Genomic DNA, 21,813 nt, shown 5'->3' with positions numbered 1-21,813 from the left:
GCCAAGACTTTGTTAATTCTCTTACTCTTTCGTATGTACTTATCAAATGTACTTGGCCTCCTTTCTACTTATTCTCACATCAGCTTCATGCCCTCAAGTAGCTATGCAAGCTGTGGAAGGTCTTTTCACATTCTTGGATTTCAGTTTCTTTAGAAATGTATGGTACATTATCTTTCAAATCTTCATCAGCTCAGAAAGCCTGTAGTTCTTTATCTATGCTTCTATGTTTTAATGCATTTGACTCTGGTCTTAATTTTTAAGCGAGTCTTGGTACTTAGCTCTCATTTGAGAGAAATGTCACAAGCAGAGATGGGAGGAAATAGAATTTTGGTGTCTTAAGTACAGGCATTAGAAACTCATGAATTATAATGAACTTTAAATTAACTGGTGACGAACTTACCTTTATATCATTTTGCTTCAGATGACTTCTCTTTAAAAAGCAGATAACATTATTTGGAGGTCAAAAAAAGAATAGTGAGAGACATAATTATGAATGCAATACAAACAAATTTTGAAAGGACAGTGGTAACATTTATGATGGACTATTATATGAAAACCATTCTTGGAATCAAATTGCCTCTTGTTAAGGGTAAAACACAGTGAGGTGTTTTACAAGAAGTCTATGTGTGCTTATTCTGGGAATCCTGAAACAAACTCCATCATAAATTAAAAGCAAGAATACCATTTATTCTATAGGCTTCTGTAAAACCAAATATATTTCTCATTTGTTCTCATTTAAAAATTTAAGTGTCCTAAGAACATTCATATATCACGCTGTGGCAGCTTTGCCATTCAACCCTTTAGTACTTTTAAAACAAGGACAAATTTCCACTTAAAAAATTATATGGATTAATTGTAAGATTTGAAAGAGAAAAGTAATTTTTAGATGAGAGAAGAAAATGATCTCTTCATTTGACCTTTTGATCTATTGTAGCTTTAAATAACCCCATAGATTTCATTGTACACAGAATATTAGAGAAGAATTGATATAGCCTGGAAAATTCTATAAACATTAAGACAAGTAAGAACAGTTATTTTGACTAATGTCCATGTCTAATCATAAATTAAAATACTGGAAGGAAATTAGATAAACATTAAGACAAGTTGAGACAGTTATTTTGAATAATGTCTCTACTTAATCATCCATTAAAATATTGAGAGGAAAAATGTTCTTTAATGTAGAACATTATAGGCTGCTCGATAGTCAGAAAACCACAGGTTTATCTGAAAAGTAAGTTGTAGTGATTGTTAAGGTCAGTGGTTCATATTTTAAACCATCTGAGAATGTAGTATGTGTTTACCAAGCTCGTGTTTAGAAACCTTCATAAATATGTATTCCCAGGATATAGCTATTAGAGAAAGTCTTGTCAACTCTCATGCACTTTCATGACAGATTGTTTTTCTTTTTCACACAAAGGATACATGACTGACTCAAAGCTCAGAACAGTTCTACAGCAGTTACATTCTCTCTAAGCTGGTTTAAAAATATTCCTCAGGGAATGCTTCGAAGAATGGCACACAGTGACAACTGGCAGAAAATTGCTTTATTAATAGTTGCCAATTCTTACCAATTCCAGACAGGTTGCATAGTCTCTGCTCAGCCCAGTCATCTATTATAGTTAACCGCCATCTCTTAAATGCTTGAAGTTTGTTCAAGTATGAAGAAATACTTTCATGCAAGCTAAGTTTTAGCTTACACAAAATAAATTTAGCCCAACTGGTGTGGCTCAGTGGTTGAGCATTGACCTATGAACCAGGAAGTCACAGTTCGATTCCCGGTCAGGACACATGCCTGGGTTGTGGGCTTGATCCCAGTGTGGGGCATGCAGGAGGCAGCCAGTCAATGATTCCCTCTCATCATTGATGTTTCTATCTCTTTTCTCCCTCTCCCGTCTTCTCTGAAATCAATAAAAATATATTTAAAAAAATAAATTTATATTAAACAAACCGAAGAAATGGGAAGCACAGGCAACTGCCCTCCCTGCTTGAGAACTTAGTACTCCCTTTGTACCAACGTGTAAAAAAGGTGGTTCCAGCTCAGGATCTTTTCCACAATGCTCCAGATGAGAGGGAACTGTTACTACTCTACTGTTCCTTCTCTGCCTCATTCTGCTTCCCCAGCCTTCCCCTTTCTTAGCATCTGTTCTATTTTCTTTCCTGTTGACACTCTCTCCTTCCTCTATTGTTTCCCTTTTATTCTTTTTCTCCCTCCTTGCATTTTCTTTCTTCCCTCCATTCTTGTGCTTCTCACTCTTGTCTCCCTTCCAATGTTGAAAGCGTTGTAGGCTAGTAGAGCCAAGTAAATTGTACCTGCGAGGACAGGGTCTGATATCCACCACAGAAAATTTATAAATTACGAATTTTTCCTTTATTTATACTGACAATTACCAGAAATTGAGTGTTAACTTGTAAAAGTCATGCCTTAATTTGAAGTGTATTTGTATAAAACCACCACACATGAAATGCAGAGTGGAATTTAAATAAATTTTAAAAATACCAAATTTTATATACTAATGGCTATTTAGACTTAGCCTAGTAAGTAAACAAGCCAACAATGAGCTCATTGGATTCAACAATTAGCTTATATGTTGCAAGTATAAATAGCAGATATTGCATGAATAAGTAAATTTTACTTTCTTGCTATTGGCGTTGTAACAGGAAGCTTTTAAAGTAGCAGTATCTCAGGTTTACAACAAATTTGTTTCCTTTAAAACAAACAAACAACAACAAAAAGCCACAGAAAAATAAGGCCTGTGGTCATGCTCTGCAAACCAGCCCCTGGGATCCATTTGGTCTAACAACCTCAGATAATTGAGAAAAGGTGTATCTGGCCCACAAGTGTAAGCTGTCTGAATATTGAGTAAGCAATAGGTTATATTCTATTTACTTTAGTCTTTAAGAAGCAAATATTGAAATAAAAATGTTCTGATGTCAGCTTTGTAGCTCCATGTGAGCTAAAGGACACTAAGTTTTTACAGGGCCTAAAATATTTAATTCTGTATTCTTTTCCCTCAGAATCTCAACGTTAATATCTAAGTAGAGGTAAGCACTAAAAATGTGACATTGAAAAGATACTACCATTGGGTCTCAAGACATCACTTTGAAATAAGAAAAAAAAATGTGGTATAACTTTATAATTAATGCAACTAAGCGTTTATTTCAAACCTATAAAAGCTGATGAGATTCCCCAATATTTTGTTTTCTTTTCTGCCCCAATATTTTTCTGATCACTAAGCTGGTCTTCCTTGTAAGGCTCTCAGGAAGATACCAAGCTAAGCAATGACACATTGCTAAGTCATAGCTATTTATTAAATACACTCTTGATTGTTTCATAGTTTGTAAGCTATTGTATTAAAACTATTTTAGCAAATGGCCTAAAAAGGTAAATAATGAAGTCATTTAATCAAAATTAGTTTGTAACATTCATCAGATCTGGATTAAAATGAATTTCTAGTTTATTTTGATATAACCTATACTATTTTGGTCTAACCTAAACCATTTGTTAAAAATTAAGTTGATAGCACACTCTTTTGTTTTAAAATAAATTTTATTTGGAAATAATTTTATATACTGAAACGTTTCAAGAATAAGAATAGTACAGAGTTTCCTGTTAGGTGGGGAATGGTATTAAAAGTACAAAACTGTGTGCTAGGAGTGTTCATTGCTACCATGGTACCTTTGCTTCTAGGGCCTTTCAGCAGACAAAGGTAATAAATATATGCATTATGTACACATATACAAAAAACATACCTACATATATACATACACATATGTACACATATGTGCATTTGCATGCATAAATACATGCATGCATGCATATAAAAATCCATATTTTTCAAAACCATGAATTCACCAGTTCTTCCAAATTCACTCTATCTCCATGAATTTCTTACCTTCTGCCATTCCATATTTGTAGTTTCCTTTCATAGTGAGGCTCCCAACTATTGACACATTTATTCCTTTATTGCCATAGTTTATCCAAGATAGCTTTAGAATGACTTTGCCCCTGGTACTACACTAAGCAAACCTGCAGAAAAAGAGTTTAGGTTTTGTGGGCAGGTTTCCCCCATTCCACAATGTTGCCCAAGACTGACGATGTATATTTGAAGTCAAACACTCTGCTCACATGGTTCTTAGATTAGTTTGTTGTCCTTTTCCTTTCCCTGTTCACTATGAATATTATATTCATTTGAAATATAATTGGATTTATGATTTTGTTTTGCTTTTAGTTTTAGGTTTTAAATTTTTTCTCTCTTTATCTTTGTTGCTTTGATGTTTTTAGTATCTAGAGCAGTAGCATGTTTTACTGTTCTAAATTCAAAACTATACAGAGAGATACAGTTATAAGTACCTTTTTCTTCTCTGTCCCTTCCACTTGATCCCCTCCTACCCTTGTTTTATGTTCTTATCCTTCCTGTGTTTCTTTTGGTAAAGATAATCAAGACATGTGTTATCCTATTCCCCCATCTTTCTTTCCTTACAGGGTATGTCCTATCATCTGTTATCTATCTATCTATCTATCTATCTATCTATCTATCTATCTATCTATCATCTATCTATCATCATCTATGTACTTTACTGCATTTTACTTTCTTTTTTTTTTTTTTATGCTTCCTTGTCTCCAGGTCTGTTTTTATTCATCAGTTTATGTTGTTCACTATTTCCCCTAGATGAGTGAGATCATGTGATACTAGAAATACACTTATAAGAACCGAAAATGAGACAAGCAATAATGGTTATGCTGAGAGGCAAATGAATCAGTCTGCAAACATTTCTTTTTTTGGTTAAAAATATCTCCCAGAAATACATTTATATCAGTCCATAGAGATTATCCTCCATCTTTTTACAGCATCACAGTACTCAATTGTGATAATAAACCAGTCTTCTATGCTTGGGCATTTATATTGTTTCTAATATTTTGCAGTTACAAATAATGTCACAATTATTAATCTTGTGCTTGTGTATTTTCATATCATGATAGGTGCAACCTTCAGGATAAATTCCTAGCAGTAGGATGACTTATGTAGTTTAGTTAAATATTGCCAAAGTTGCCTTCCTAGGGGCATTCTTCATTTTATATTTCCACCAGCAACGAATGAACATGCCTGTTTCCCACAGCCTCACCAACCAACAGAGTATTTTGTCAAGGTTTTAAATGTTTGCCAATCTAATAGATGAGAAACGGTATCTCACTATAGTTTCAACTTGCATTTCCGTTATTGTGAGTAGTGTTGTACATCTTTCATGTCCATAAAGGCCATTTTTATATCCTAAACATTTTGTCTGTTTATGTCTTTACTTTTCTTTAGGATTTTTGGCCTTTTGCCCCTCAATGTTAAAGCATTCTTTGTATAGTTGGCTTATTAGCTCCTTATCTGTATAACATGTTGCAATTGTTTTCTCCCAGGTTACCATTTATCTTTTGACTTTACTTATGGTAGGGTTTTTTTTTTTTTTTTTTTTTTTTTCACTGACCATGCAAACATTCTTTAGCTTTATATAGTCAATTTTTTCAGGCTTTTCTTTTACTGTGTCTAGATTTTTAGTCATAGAAGCCTTTCATCACACCCAGGTTAAAAGGAGATTCACTTGCTTTCCTTTAGTATTTGTACAATTTTATTTTTTTATGTTAAGGTCTCTGGGCAATTTGGAGTTTATGCTTGTGTATGGTTTGAGAAATTGATATAATTGTATCTTTATTTTATTTTTACAAATGGTTATCCAGTTATCTCAACACCATTTGTTAAAAACACGAACTTTGCCCCAATAAAGCTCTGATATCACTTTGATCATATCCTAGATTTATGCACTTTGTTAGACGTATTTCTGGATTTTGCTTTATTCCACTGGTATGTCTGTCGATACAGGTACCAGTACCACACTGTTTTAATTATCAAGGCTTTGTAGAATGCTTTAATGCCTGATAAAGCAGTCTCTCCTCAAAGCGCTTCCTGTTTAGTGTTTTCTAGCTGTTCTTTCATGGTTTCTCTCCCTCTTTTGTTTTCTATGTGAACTTTGGGATCAGCTTGTCTAGCTCCGTGAATAGCTTGTTGATACTTTTATTGAGATCCCTTTAAATCGACAAATGCACTTCGAACTGGTATATTGATGATGCTGAGATGATCTAACCAAGAACAAAGGATGCCTTTGCATTTGCTCAAGCCTCCTTTGGACAGCCCAATCTTAATTGAAGTGAATAATAATGTTTGGTGCCCTTTAATTTTTTTTTATGGTGCATTTCAATATGATGGAATAAATAAGTTTAACTGGCTGTGGTCAAAGGAAAATAACACTTTTGGAATAACTTTTGGGTGCCACATATTATGTAAACTGATATTTATTTCTCCAAACAATCATGATGTTATTGATTTTGCTTTCCACATATTGTAGAGGCGAGTCCTCTTGCAAAGAGCTTATTTTACTTCAGTGGAATAGTTAATGAATAGCACAAGTTAGACTCAACCCTGTCTGTGTGCATCAATGCACATTTCCTTTAAGTTCACTATCTGGTTAAAAACCAATATTGCATCACTGTTCTCCCATCAAAGGTGTACATTGTATACATTGTCTTGTTTGATTTTTAGAAGTATCTGTGAAGTCAATAAGGCATGTACTATCATTACACTAATTTTGCCAATAAGGAAATTGAAGAGGTTAAGTGTCCAAAGATTACGCTTTATGTAAGTGTCAGAGTTGATTCTGGAGTATATGATCACTAACCATGGTCTTATTAGGATACCATACCCAGCCTAAGAATTCAAAGAAAAACAAGTTATACCTTCTTCCTATCAGTCTTAAACATGGTTGGCTTAAAAATGAATTCTTTGAAATGAAATATCAATGCACTCCACACTTGCCCCAAGGTGCGTGGAAGCCTTCCTTTGTTCATTGTGGGTGAGAGGGTAGGGTAGCAGCCACTTCCCCTGTTACTCTGATTTCGGTTCTTATTGCTACTAACTGTCTTACCAACAAAATATAAGAACTGAATTTGAAAATTGAATTTCAACCTTTTCTGTACACTAGAATCATGGTGAAGCTTCAAAAAAAAAACAAAAAAAAAACTACAGACATCTGGATCATTCTTAAAAAAAAAAAAAAAAAGGATTCTTTAATTGGTTCAGGGTATGACCTGATCTTCAGGATCTTAAAAAACTATTCATGATGGTAATGTGCACCCAAGGTTGAAAACCACTGGCCCAGAGAATTTTTAAGGTAGCCTCAATCTTAATATTCTATGATGCTGAGATTTCTTGTTTTGTAATAGTTAAGAGTACACTCTCTGAAATCAGCAGCTTTTTCCTTACAACAATTGGCTTTTAGGTAAATTATGCAGTCTCTTTAATGCTTAATTTCCTCAGCTACGAAACAGGCACGTAACTTCATGCAGTTAATGAGTACAGTATCTTCAAAGAGTTTTTGTAAAGAAAGTAGATGATAATGTTATTAAAACACTTAACATATAGACCTGTACATAGTTAGTGCTCAATAAATGTAAGCTATTATTTTCTCTCCGACCACCTGGTTTCTCCTTGAATGCTGACTTTGAAGTAGAGTGAATCCCAAGTTAGAGGATAAATCATTGGATCTTATCTGGCCTGTGTTATACCTGGATCCAGGCTGTATTGTTTTAACGAACCCTGAACGTGTAGAGAGTAAGCAATACGAAGCACCCACTGGGAGATGCTGCAGAGAGAGACAGCTGAGTAGAGGGAGGCCCTCGGCTGCCCTGGGCAATGGGGCCAATGGGAAAAGCAGGGGAAGGAACATATAAGAGGATTCACGTTGGGTGTTGGTGCGTGTGTGCCCTGGGAGTGTAAGAATGCTTGTCTAAGTGAAATTCTTTATGTGTTCAGAAAACAGAAGACCGTGAGAGGGGAATAACAAAACAAAACAAGGAACTCAGAAAATGAAGAAAGAAAAGTGCATGAGAACAGAAAAGAAATCCTTTTTCCTTTCCCTGCTATCTCCTTTCCTTCACCACCCACGGATTCTTGGCTCATTTTTGTGCCCTCCCATGTGCATATTGTTTCTTGGCTGCTGTTAGAAGAATGAGAGAAAAAAATGGACTTTTAAAAGTCTGGGATAGCTTTGAAACTACAGATTTTGTATAACCAACTCAACTCCCCTCCCCCTCCCTCTCTCCCCCCTCCTTCTCTCCCCCCTGCCTCCCTCTCTTCATCTCTTCCTCCCTTTCCCTTTCCCTTTCCCTTTCCCTTTCCCTTTCCCTTTCCCTTTCCCTTTCCCTTTCCCTTTCCCTTTCCCTTTCCCTTTCCCTTTCCCTTTCCCTTTCCCTTTCCCTTTCCCTTTCCCTTTCCCTTTCCCTTTCCCTCCCTCCCTCCCTCCCTCCCTCCCTCCCTCCCTTCCTTCCTTCCTTCCTTCCTTCCTTCCTTCCTTCCTTCCTTCTAGCATTAACTAAGAGCCAGACTCATTTAGTACTCAGCAAGTATTTTGAAGACATTATATTTTGGCTTCACAAGGACATCCTTAAGAAGCTCGTAATTTCCAAATTTTGGGATGGCTATCATAATAGGCTCATTTTCCTCACTTATGTCTAGTAGAGTGATTCTCACACTTTGCTGTGCATCAGAATCACCTAGAGCAGTGGTCAGCAAACTCATTAGTTAACAGAGCCAAATATCAACAGTACAATGATTGAAATTTCTTTTAAGAGCCAAATTTTTTAAACTTAAACTTCTTCTAACGGCACTTCTTCAAAATAGACTCGCCCGGGCCGTGGTATTTTGTGGAAGAGCCACACTCAAGGGGCCAAAGACCCGCATATGGCTCGCGAGCCGCAGTTTGCCGACCGCTGACCTAGAGGGCTTGTTAAAACACAGATCTTGGGGGTCACTTCCAATTTCTGATTCAGTAGGTCTGGTGTGGGGCCCAAGAATTTGCATTTCTAGCGAGTTCCCAGGTTTCCATCTTCCCTCCTAGTTGTCATCAGAGTATACGCCACCACAGGCAGCTTCAGGAAATAGGTTTGCTGGGGTGGTGGTGGTGCAGGGTGCTGAGGACATGGCTGGAGGATTCTTGTGTCCATGAAGCCCCTGACTGAGCTAAAGGGGAACTGAGGAAATGAGTCAATCTTTCCCCTTCTTCAGAGCTACACTGCTCTTCTGGCTCAGCTAGTGCAGTGAGCCATGACTGTATTTTGCATAACAGTTCACCGCTGCTGTCTTTAATGGAAATATCTCCATATGGTGACACATAATCTCCTTTCAATCTAGAGCAGTCATTAATTTTTTTTTTGAGTGGGTCTGTTACCATAGGTACTTAAAAGAAGGCATTCCACATATTGTAGAAAACAACTTATAACCTCCTTTTAATAGTGTCTTTTTAAAAACTATATTTTTATTGATTTCAGAGAGGAAGGGAGAGAGAGAGAGAGAGAGAGAAACATCAATGATGAGAGAGAATCATTGATCAGCTACCTCCTGCACACCCTACACTGGGGATGGAGCCTGCAACCCAGGCATGTGCCCTGACCAAGAATTGAACTGTGACCTTCTGATTCATAGGTCGATGCTCAACCACTGAGCCAGACTGGCTGGGCTATCGCCTGCCCTCGGAAGATGTTAATTTGATAGTGGTGAAATAGGCAAAAGCCTGTAGTAACCAGACCTTTATTAGAGTCCAAACCACCTACATACAGATGACTGCAGAGTTGATATCTCATGTCCAGATTTCTCTAAGCTCTTGAGAGTCACCCTTCAATATTCAGTGTGTATTCAAACTCACCATAGTCACCCAGAAACCATCATCTTTCCTTCTGAGCTTTCTTCTCTACCCCTGTTTTCCATTTTGGTCATTTGCACCACCATCTACCCAGTTGCTCAAGCCGGAATCCTCCCATATCCTTCACTTTCTAGGTCAGGCGGCATCTTAGATTGGTTGATGTGTCCATCTTTCCATTCCCTCAGCCACTGCCTCAGCTAGGCGTTCACTTGTCTGAATTATCATGGCTGTCTCTGGGCTGCTCTAGCTTCCTTCCTTTGGTCTCTCTGCAAGCCCAGCTCACAAAGTTGCTAAAGCCGCCTTTTAAAATGCAAACTGGCCCTAACTGGTTTGGCTCAGTGGGTAGAGCTTCGGCCTGTGGACTGAAGGGTCCTGGATTCAATTCTGGTCAAGGGCATGTACCTTGGTTGCAGGCTCGGTCCCCAGTAGGGGGCATACAGGAGGCAGCTGATCAGTGATTATCTCTCATCATTGATGTTTCTATCGCTCTCTCCCTCTCCCTTCCTCTCTGAAATCATTAAAAATATATTTTAAAAAAATTTTCTCAGCTCAGAAGAAGGCTCTTATAGAATTTTCCTTTGCTTGCCTCTCTGCCCTCTGAGCTCACCACTTTCCATTTTATATCATTCACTCTTGTCACAGAGAACCCACTGAAGGTCATTAAAGGCATTATTGTATTTTAAATATTAATACAAAAATCCTTTATTTTGAGATAATTTCAAACTCAGAGAAAAACTGCAAGTCTAGTACAACACAACCCCACATATTCTTTACCTAGATTCACCAATTGTTAATATTTGACTTTTGCTCAATCTAATCTATCTGCCTATCTATCTATTTATCTATCATCTCTCTATCAATCTACATAGTAATATTTGTTTCCTAAACTATTTGAGAGTAAATCAGAGACATTATGCCCCTTTTATCCAAGTATGTATTTCCTAAGTACAACGGGATACACTTACACAACCACAGGGCAGTTATTAAACTCAAAAAATTTAATGTCAACAAAGTAGTGTCGCCTAACCTACAGACCTATTCAAATTTCGCCAATTTCTACAGCACATTTTTGTTGTTCTCTGTGATCAACTCTTTGTGTGTAACTGCCAGGTCCCTGCAGTCCCCTTTAATGTGCAGTTTTTATGCCTCCATGGCTTTCTCCCGTTCCTCTGTCTCTCTTCCTCTGCTTCATCCATCTACCTCTTACATCTTCAAAACTAGCACGTACAGCCCTTGCCCAGACATGTTTTATTAGACCTCCCAAACTGATTTCCCCAGGAACCTCTCCTGTTACACCACATGAAAAAACTTCATTCTTGTACAATCATATTATACTAATCATAACTTTCTTGCATTTTTCACAAATCATACCTTTCTTATTTGATTTATAAACCACTCAAGGATGAGGATCAGGCTTTAACTTTTTCTCATCAGTGCCCAGCAAAGTGCTCAACACAAAGGTTGTGCTTAGTATGTGTATTTTTAATATTTTCATAGGTGCTGCTCCCACAAACCAGTGTTTTAACATTTAGAGGTCATTACCCCTGATATCCAAAGTGCTCCTCAGATTGATAAAAGTGTGGGGAAAGGTTCTGGTAGGTGTGTGTATTGCTAACACCTATTGAGAAGGTTATCTGGCAGTACCCAAATAAATTAAAAATTAAAAAAACAAAATCTTGTTTTGGGGAGCTACATTCTGTGATGAAACAACTACAAATACATAAAAATATGAGTATAAGGAATTTATTGAACCATCATTTATTGTCATTAAAAAATACCAGAAACAATGTAAATGTTCATTAGTGGGAGAATAGTTGACTATTTTATGGAATATTTATACAATTGAAAAGGAATGAATATTGTGGTACATCCATATAATAAAATGGAATGAAGGAAGAGCTATTATGCTGAGCAAAAGAAATCAAACATGAAAAGGGGCAAATACTCTGATTTGTTTGCAGGAAATTATAAAACAGGCAAAATCCCATCAATGGTTGTAGGGGTAGGCATCTAGAGGTGGGTTTTACTAGGAAAGGGTCCAAGGGAACTTTCTGGGATGACAAAAATGTTCTGTATCTTTGGGACCCTTCCCCCTCCCTACATGGGAGTCAGTTCTGTGGGACTCTTCCCCCTCCCTATGTGGGAGTCTGTTCTTGTTCTTCAATAAATATCCATCTTTGCTATAAAAAAAAATGTTCTGTATCTTGATAGGAGTGACAGTTCCATGGGTATGTTCTCTTGTCAAAGTTGATTCAACTGTGCACTTAAGGTCTATGTCTCAATAATCTATAACAATAAAAGCATAATATGCTAATTAGACCAGACGTCCTTCTGGACAACCTTCTGGATGAAGCCAGGGTTGCGAGGAAAGCCCGGATCCTGGGTGCTAGAGGGAAGCCGGTGCTGGCAGCTGGGGGAAGGAAGGCCTACTCTTGCACAAATTTCGTGCATAGGGCCTCTAGGAATGTTAATAAAAATAAGGGGCAGAGCCATGGAGCTAATTGCTCTGTTTTGGGGGCTACATCTTCTTGTGAAAGAAGTACATGTACATGACATATTAGCAAGGAAGTTTGTTGTAATAGTATTTATTATAGCAAGACAACCAAACAACCCCAAACTTGGAAGCATCCTAAATATTCACTTCTAGAGGAATAATTAAATATGTCTTGATGCAGCTATTATGAAAAATGATGTAAATACTTAAAAGAATACATATAATCTCAATGTTATGATTTGGAGGGATGTGCATGATATAGTTTTAAGTGACAAAATAAAGATTGTTGGATTTATTTTTTTATAATAATAAAAGTACTTTAGAAAAACTTCCATATAATTACAAATGTTTATAGCATATGAAGAAGGGTAAGAAAGAATCTATACCAAACTTAGCACATATTTTCTACAACTTGTATTTATTACTTTGTAGTTTTTCTGAAAACCACTAAACCCAATTTAGTCACAAAAATTCATGCAAGAAAACAGAAATAAACACATCTGAAATCAAACTAGTTGGGAAATTACATCTATTATTGGACTGGAGACATAGTTTATGTTTGGCTCAATGCCAATTGTCATTCCATTCCAGCTGTCATTTGCCTTTTTGTCCTTTGCCCAACTGTCTTTGGTCGAATCACACTGTTGAATGAGCGCTCTGAGTAAGTGAGACGAAGAGCTCCTGAAAAACATCAGATGGAGAGCATTACAGTGCGGTCCCATTGAAGTGAAGTGTGTGAGTGAATCACTTTAAGACTGGTGCACCACCAATTTAGCAAATTTAACTTTTGGCAAATATGATTTATGTTGTGGGGATGAGGCAGAGATGTTTGCATGTGTCTTGCATTTATTTGACCACACTCTTTCTGAGGGATACACGATTATGATGTACACAGAATGGACAGAATGAAAACAGTGTTTCTGTGGTCAGGCTTGTCCTTCTGGCTAAACCAGTCCACAGACCAACACACCCAAGTCTCTCTCTGTCTATATGTTTATAGGAGGCCTGGTGCTGTTGGAGAAAGAGAGAGAGGAAAAAAAGGCTCAGGCTTTAGGGTAGGAGAGGCAGGGATTAGAATATGCTCCACTTAAGAGCATACCTGTGGGCAAGTGTTTAGCTTCTCAGAGCCTCTTTTTTTTCTCATCAGAGATGATTATGAGGTTTGCTGTGTTTTCAAAACACAGCGCCTGTGTATCAGGTACTTGAACATATTAATGTACCTTCCTCTCCAGTTGCAATGTCATATTTATACCTGCCCAACAACATCCTGGTATTTTCCTGTTGGCAATTCTGATCTTGGGAGTGAAACTCGCTCAGAAACAAAGGGGTGTATCTAGCCGTATTAGGTGACTTTCCATATTTCAGCTACATTGGACATCTCTACTCCTCTCCATAGATTCCAAAACTCCCCACTGTGAAGTTGGCTTTCCGCTGCCCTCGGTTCCACCTTTTTGTCTTGAGCTGTTCAGTTTTAGCAGGCCTGGATCTTTAAGTCTGCATGTGTGATAAAGGAGACAGCAGCTTATCCTAAAGTGGCTTTCTCTCTGTGTGTTGCGTCTGCCTGACTGATAACAGATCAGAAACAGCAAGTGGCCTTTGAAATTGAAACACTGACAGTAGTGGGGAAAATGAAAGGATCTTAACGTTTTTGATCAAAGGATGATATCTTCCCACTTGGAGAGGGGGATTATTCTGGCTGCCAAAGCCTCTCTGATACTGTTACCTACTTACCCTAGGGAAGAAGATTCAATTTCATAACTATTACATTACGGCATAGTTTTAAAATACATTTAGAGACACGCATTTACTCAGTCATTTTGTTTTCCTTTTCCAACTGCTGTCTTCCAATCTGGCCTCCAGGCAAACTGCCCTGTGATGCTTAATCTAAATGGCATTTAAAGAATTCTCTGAATCCTTAATCCTTAATGAACGTTCACTACTGAAATGACGACAGACTTTAAATAAAGGAAAGGCATTCAATTTAAAAAGGGATGCCATGTTGAGTGGTAGGCATTTAGTGGAATAAGTTCTGGTGTCATCTGCAGATATGGTTTTGTGTTATTAATAAAACTGGCTGAGGGAGAGGTAGGTGTGGGAAGGGCAAAGGCAGGGCCAGAGTATCCATGGTATGTTTGCCATGGGTATCCCAAAGGAGGAAAGACACTTGAGAGAATGAGGAGAAAGGGATCCTACACATCAGACTGGGGAGGAGACAACACATCACTGAGAATTGGAAACAGCATGACTGGAAATTAGACAAGAAATGGACACATGAGAGACAACCTGGAATTAATTCTCCGAACAAAGACTACATTCTATTATAGGCAGCCTAAGGCATTTTGTGCGGGAGAAGTTAAGTCCTTATTACTATGAAATTATGCCTGTTGCTGGCCTACTAGTCACGAATGCTGATTCTGTTTGCACCCAATATGTGTGTGTGTGTATATCCATATACATACACACACAAATACACACTCATATAGATTTTTGTTGTCTTATTTCAATGTAGACCTGGCTTCTGCTTATCAGGCATATGCTTTGTTTTTCACCAACTCCTTAAGATAGATCCCAAACCACAGGTAGTCTAGATTTCCCCCTCTTCTTAAAGACCTGATCTCCATCCATGGCCTCAGTTCTTTCTCACTCCTCCTACCAATGTCTTTTTAGACCTACACTGACCAGTATGGCAGCCATAACCACATTATAGTATTTTGGATAGCTGGAGCTTAATTAAAATAATTTCATCTGCTTCTTTTTATTTATAAATGTGTCTACTAGAAAATTTAAAGTTCGATATGCAGCGTGTATTTGTGGCTCACATTATTTTCTATTGGACAGCACTTCTGTGGGCCTTCTTATCTCTTCTTTTAAGGAAAAATTTGAGGCTACCCAGAGCGAGTTCCCAGCTGGTTTACCCTAGTCTTCAGGTCCATGTACCATCCGTCTCTCTGTCCTTTCATAGACAGTGTCATGGAGTGGTTATGAGCACAGTGCTAGATGCAGGTTGCTTGGGTTCAAATTCTGGCTTTGTAGCTTGCTACTTGTCTGACTTTGGGCAAGTTACTATAGTTCTGTCCCTCAGTTTTCTCATGTTAAATAGGATATTAATAGAAACTTGATAGGGTTAGTATGAGGATTAATTTTGTCAAAGCACTTTGAACTGTGTGTGGCTCAAATAAAATAATTGACTTTAGCTACTTCATTGTTCCTTAAAATCTCACAGGAAGGCAGGCTTTTACCCTACACCTCTTAGGGGATTTTAATGTCATATTTATGTCCCCTTGTAGCATTTTCCTTCTCTTTATCCCTCTCCCCTTCCCTCTATCTTCAAACAAGTTCCACCTATTCTAGCTTAAAAATTCTCCTGTCTCCTTGACCTTGGTCTGTCTTCTCTATTTGGTCATCTTCTTCTGCACTTCCTCTATTTAAAATCCCTTGCGATTTGTTTTTCTTCAAGAATATATGCCACATACATTCTGACAGTGTGGTTCAGGACCTGGGGCTGGGAGTCAGAAAGGATCAAGATCATTTCTATGGGGTGGGAGCAGGGGAACCAAACCCAAGGTCTGAAACAAAGATGGCGTCAGAGAGAGAGAGAATAATAATAAAATCCATGAGGAGTCAGCAGAGGGCAGAACACTCTTCTGACGGGGGACAAGGAAGAGGGGAAAGTTGGTTCTGGCAGAGTTCGTTCCTGGGGCATGGATGTATAGAGCTAGGCATACTGTGTGAGGATGACTTTGGCTTACCTGTGGGTCTGGAGGAAGCCACAGACATGACAATTTGTATAATTACAAAAGCCTTGGCCTTTTGGCATTTAGCTAATCTCCTCACTTTAGACTTCCATGTTATACCTTGTCTCATGTCTTGTCATACGAAGGGTGAGGAGCTTCCAGGCATTCTGGGGCCTCAGCAGAAAACCAGAGGAAAACTAACCTGTCAGGCAGAAGTGAGCTTGTAGGAACCACTTGGATCCAGAATCTACTGAGGGAAGTTGCCTGCACCCAAATAATCAAGGGGCACAGTGACACCCGCTTTGGCTAGGCATTTGATGTGTAGATGAGAGTAAATCTGTAGACCAGGCCACAGATTGAGTCTAGAGTGGAACTAGTAGAGAAGACAAAAAAGAAGTGACCAGTGAGATAGGATGAAAACCCAGAGGGAGAATGTCCTTGAACTAAGTGAAGAAAGTATTTTAATGAGGAAAGAGTGATCAGTGGGACGAAAGATGGGGACTCCGGATATGTCCTGGTGGACTTTGACAAGAGCAGTTTTGGTAAAGTGATCCTGGTAAAAGTTTGGCTGGAGTGGGTTTAAGAGAGAATGGAAGTTGAAGAATTGGACACAATGTGTATGATGAACTCTTTCAAGGAAAGAAGTATAGCAATGGTCAGTACAAGGGTCAGCAGAGTTAAGAGGAGGTCTTTAAAAATGTGAGTGTGGCCCGGCCGGTGTGGCTCAGTATTTAAGTGTTGACCTATGAACCAGGAGATCATGGTTCGATTCCCGCTCAGGGCACATGCCTGGGATTGTGGGCTCCATCCCCGGTGTGAGGCATGCAGGAGGCAATTGATCAATGATTCTCTCTCATCATTGATATTTCTATCTCTCTCTCCCTCTCCCTTTCTCTCTGAAATCAATAAAAATATACAAAATGAAAATGTGTGTATGCCAGAATGCTGAGGAAAATCCAGGAGACAGAGGAAAACTGGTGATGGAGGATAGAGAGGAGACATCATTGGAAAGATGAATTTGAGTAGGTGAGAAGAGACAGGATCTCTGGTGCATGTGACAGGATTACCCTTTGCTAGGAACCCTCTAGATTAATGGGAGGAAAGCAGAACATGTGGGCACAGGTGCCAGAAGGCAAGTAGAGTGATGGTGACGCCTTCTGAAATTCTCTCCTCACTGCTTTTATTTTTCTATTAAATAGGAAGCAAAGACATTGACTAAGAGTGAGGGTAAGGGAGGAAGTGTTGGAGATTTGAAGAGTGATAATAAAGGATGAAATAGCTGCTTGGAGAATGGGAGAGAGGATGGATAGGAGAAATACAATGTAATTTATGGGCAGCATTAAGAGCCCATTGACTGTCATGGTATTGCAGTGCTCAAGGAACCCTCACTTTACTTAATAATAGCCCCGAAGCACAAGAGTAGCAATTAGGATATGCCAAAGAGAAGCTGTAAAGTGCTTCTTTTAAGTGAAAAGGTAAGCACAATACAATAAAGTATTTTGAGGGAGAATGTGTGTGAGAGAGTGAGAGACCATATTTACATAATTTTTATTATAGTATCTATAATAATAAAATCATAATATGCTAATTAGACCAGATGACCTTCCGGATGATCCCGGGGCTGCGAGGGAAGCCCAGGTCCCGGGTGCCAGAGGGAAGCCAGTGCCGGCAGCCGGGGGAAGGAAGGCCTACTCTTGCACGAATTTCATGCATCGGGCCTCTAATATTGTTATAATTGTTCTATTTTATTACCAGTTGTTAATCTCTTAGTGTTCTTAACTTATAAATTAAACTGTATCATAGGTATGTATGTACAGGAAAAAATATATATGGTTCAGTACTCTGCAGTTTCAGGCATCCTCTGGTGATCTTGGAATGTATCCCTTGTGGATAAGGGGGCGCTATTGTACCGTTTCTCTTAGTCAGGATTAGCTCAGGTGATGGGCAGAAAACAGACAGTGAGAAAAGCCTCCACTGCTAGGAAAGGTTAGAGCAGCATGACTGCACTTACATTTCATCCTTCGTCACTTCTAGCATCTCTCACCTAGCCCTGCTCCTAACAGTGGCTGCTTCCAGACTCTGTTCCTGATTTCTCTGCTTGACCCCATATTCCTTCTCTCACATTCACAGCTTCCAACATTTGCTGCCCCTCTTTTTTTCCCTCCCTGGTCCCACCCTCTACCTATGCACATGTTCGATTCTCCCAGTGGAAGCCATCAAATTCCCCGTGAACCTCTCAAGCTACTGCTTCCTGCTTCCATCCAGAATTGTTCCATGGGAAAGGCTTACTTACTATTTTTCCTTTTTTTTTTTTTTTTTTTTTTAGGGCAAAAAAAACCCTTGCTGTTTTGCTCTAAATCTATTTTGGGAGATAGGCCCAACTTCTCTAATAGTGATGGTGTCAGTGGTGGCTTAGGATGGTTTTAGCCTCTCTGTAATTTCCATCAGCCTCCCAAAGCCACCCTCTTAAACATATAATCAAGTACAAAGAGTGAGTTTGCTACACCATAAAGCTGTAAGAAAAATTTCTTTGCCCTTACTTATAGCCAGATAGTATCCCTAAGTCTTCCTAGGGAGGAAGTTAGGAGATGCTACTGACCTGTCTATGACTTAGGGATGGCCCAGAAGGCCTGTATGGAGAATGAGACTTTTAGTTTTTAGATTTTCGACATCCCAGGGGCCAGGACTCACAGCACAATGATTGATAAGGCTATTGGAAGCATCCCCTGATTTCTGAATTTCCTATAGTTAATGTGTCTAAGCTTTCCTGATGATAAGAATAATCTGGATGTTTATTAAAAAACAAATAAATGGATCTGATGCCTCTCCTGTAATCTGGATTCAATAAGTCTGGGGATGGGTTTCAGGAATCTTACTTTTAACAAGTATCCTAAGTAGCATTTAGGACAGTATCTGGTAAAATAAGTATTTGCTGAATGGAATTTAAATTGCCTATTTCCATTATGTTACTGTGCATTACAGTGACTTGTGCTTATTTATTCTCAGTGAATCTTATGTTTGTTTTAAAGAGTCTGAGACCACTATAACTCTTTTAAGTATGCCAACCCTGCAAATCGTATCAACTTGAGCATAGAATATTGGAATCCAATACTCATTTTTATGGTAAATCTATTTGTAGGTTTCTGTGTTGACTATATTCAAAGTCTTTACCATCATCTGTGAGATCACTTAACCTGCTGGGGAAATTTTGTTTCATTGATGTACATGAAATATTTCATTATTTATTGACTATGAACTGTGTTTGCAATTTACCCTGAAAGCATATGCTTTATTAAAGTCATCAGAGTAGATTTAACTTCCTAAATCATTTTATGGAGCCAAGGTAACATTAATACCAAAACCTAACAAAGTATTAAAAGTCAAATACCATAGGTTAATGTCTTCTACAAACACAGATGCAGAATGCTTAAACAAAATACTAGCAAATTAGCCAAGCATTCGCGCACGCACACGGGTGAACGGCCTTTCGAATGCCCCGAGTGTGGCCGGGGCTTTTCCCAGAAGTCGGCGCTGACCAAACACGGCCGCACGCACACCGGCGAGCGGCCCTACGAATGCCCCGAGTGCGGCCAGCGCTTTTCGGCCGCCTCGAACCTGCAGCAACATAGGCGGCGCCACACTGGCGAGAAGCCCTATGTGTGCACGCAGTGCGGGCGCCGCTTCGCACAGAGCTCCAACTACGCGCAGCACCTGCGCGTGCACACAGGCGAGAAGCCTTACACTTGCCCCGACTGCGGACGCGCCTTCGGTGGCAGTTCGTGCCTTGTGCGCCACCGACGCACGCACACAGGGGAGCGGCCGTATGTTTGCGCCGACTGCGGCACGCGCTTCGCGCAGAGCTCGGCGCTGGCCAAGCACCGGCGTGTACACACGGGCGAGAAGCCGCACCTCTGTACCGTGTGTGGCCGCTGTTTTCGCCACCGGTCCAACCTGGCAGATCATACCCGCACGCACACAGGCGAGCGGCCCTACCCCTGCACCGAGTGCGGACAGCGCTTCCGCCTCAGCTCAAACTTCGTCCGCCACCGTCGTTCGCATATGATGCGCCGTCTCTATATCTGCGCTGTGTGCGGCCGAGACTTCAAGCTACCCCCTGGCACTAAGGCCACCACTGTCACTGAGCGCTGCCCAGAGTGTGAGAGTAGATGAGCCCCCTTGTCGCTGCGGGCTGCTAGTGTCTGGCTGAGGAGGAGCATGACAGGGCCCTGACCCCCAGGGCCTGGACTAACCTGGACAGGGACCATGGGACCCTGGTTTGGGAAAGGGTGGGATGGCAGAACTGGCTGCCGGGGACCTGGGAGACATAGTTAATCCCCTACTGGGATTTTTGGAAACCGTGGCCTCTTTCCCCTCACTACAAATCCTTGACCCGTGTTAGTGAATAAAGTCATATATATTCACGCACATGAAAAAAAAAAAAAAAAAAAAAAACAAAAAAAAAAAAAAAAAAAAAAAAAAACAAAATACTAGCAAATCAAATATAGCATTATATTAAAATAACAATATGTAATTAACCAATAACTTCTAGAAATTTATAGATGATGATATAAGAAAGTATATGAGTAGAATTAATCATGTTAATAGTTGAAAGGAGAAAAACAATCAATGCTGAAAGGAGTTGATAAAAAAAGATTTATATATAGTATGTCTATAATAATCCTATCTAATAAAAGAGTAATATGCATATTAACCATCACTCCACTACACCCACAAGCCACGCCCACCAGCCAATCAGGAGCGAATATGCAAATAAACCCAACCAAGATGGCTACAGCCACAGAGAGCAGGAGGGAGGCTTGGGTTTCCCTGGCAATGGAGGAAGCCAAGCTTTCCACCTGCCCTTGCCGGCCTAGGCCTCCACTCAAGGCTACAAAGTTTCACTGATAGAAGATACATAAACCCAAACAGAAATGGCGGCAGCCACGGAGCTGGAAAGAGCAGGAGGCTAGGGTTGCCCCCGGTGATGGAGGAAGCCAAACTTTCCGCACACCCTGGTCGGCCCAGGCCTCGCTTAAGGCTACAAAGTTTCAATTATAGAAGATACATAAACCCCAACAGAAATGGCTGCCGCCATGGAGCAAGCAGAAAGCTTGGCTCCACTCCAGGCTACAAAGTTTCAATTGTAGAAGATAAATAAACCCCAGATATCAGGGCCTCCGCTTGGGTCGCCAGGGGTGTGGCCAGCCTGCAAACCACCACAGGCCCCTCGCCCAGGCCACCCCACGCCCCAAGGGAACCCCCACCCTGATCCGGGACACCCTTCAGGGCAAACCAGCTGGCCCCCACCTGTGCACCAGGCCTCTATCCTATTTAATAAAAAAGTAATATGCAGATTGACCATCACTCCAACACACAAGATGGCTGCCCCCATGTGGACAAAGATGGCTGCCCCCATGTGGACACAAGATGGCCACCACAAGATGGCCAGCAGGGGAGGGCAGTTGGGAGGGACCAGGCCTGCGAGGGAGGGCAGTTGTGGGCAATCAGGCCAGCAGGGGTGGGCAGTTAGGGGTGACCAAGACGGCAGAGGAGGGAAGTTGGGGGCTACCGGGCCTGCAGGTAAAGGCAGTTGGTGGGGACCAGGCCTGCAGGGGAGGGCAGTTAGGAGTGACCAGGCCTGCAGGGGAGGGCAGTTAGGGGTGACCAGGCCTGCAGGGGAGGGCAGTTAGGGGAAAACAGGCTAGCAGGGGAGCAGTTAGGGGCAAACAGGCTGGCAGAGGAGTGGTTAGGGGGTGATCAGGCTGGCAGGCAGAAGCGGTTAGGGGCAATCAGGAAAGCAGGCAGGCTAGCAGTTGGGAGCCAGCAGTCCTGTATTGTGAGAGGGAT

At 40.2% G+C, this 21,813-nt stretch overlaps 1 protein-coding gene across 1 annotated transcript; it reads left to right on the top strand.

Moving 5' to 3' along the window:
- Positions 1-19,389: 19,389 nt before the first annotated feature.
- On the top strand, positions 19,390-20,136 carry LOC308251871 (uncharacterized protein; the record flags this gene model as incomplete). Its single annotated transcript, XM_080675537.1, has 1 exon — positions 19,390-20,136. The coding sequence occupies one exon, from the start codon at positions 19,390-19,392 to the stop codon at positions 20,134-20,136; it is 747 nt and encodes a 248-aa protein (XP_080531663.1).
- Between the last annotated feature and the right edge of the window lie 1,677 nt (positions 20,137-21,813).

This window comes from Plecotus auritus (assembly GCF_963455305.1).
Source record: "Plecotus auritus genome assembly, chromosome: 6".
Taxonomy (NCBI): domain Eukaryota; kingdom Metazoa; phylum Chordata; class Mammalia; order Chiroptera; family Vespertilionidae; genus Plecotus; species Plecotus auritus.
The sequence above is the reverse complement of the archived record's forward strand: the minus strand, read 5'-3'. Positions and strand labels throughout refer to the sequence as shown.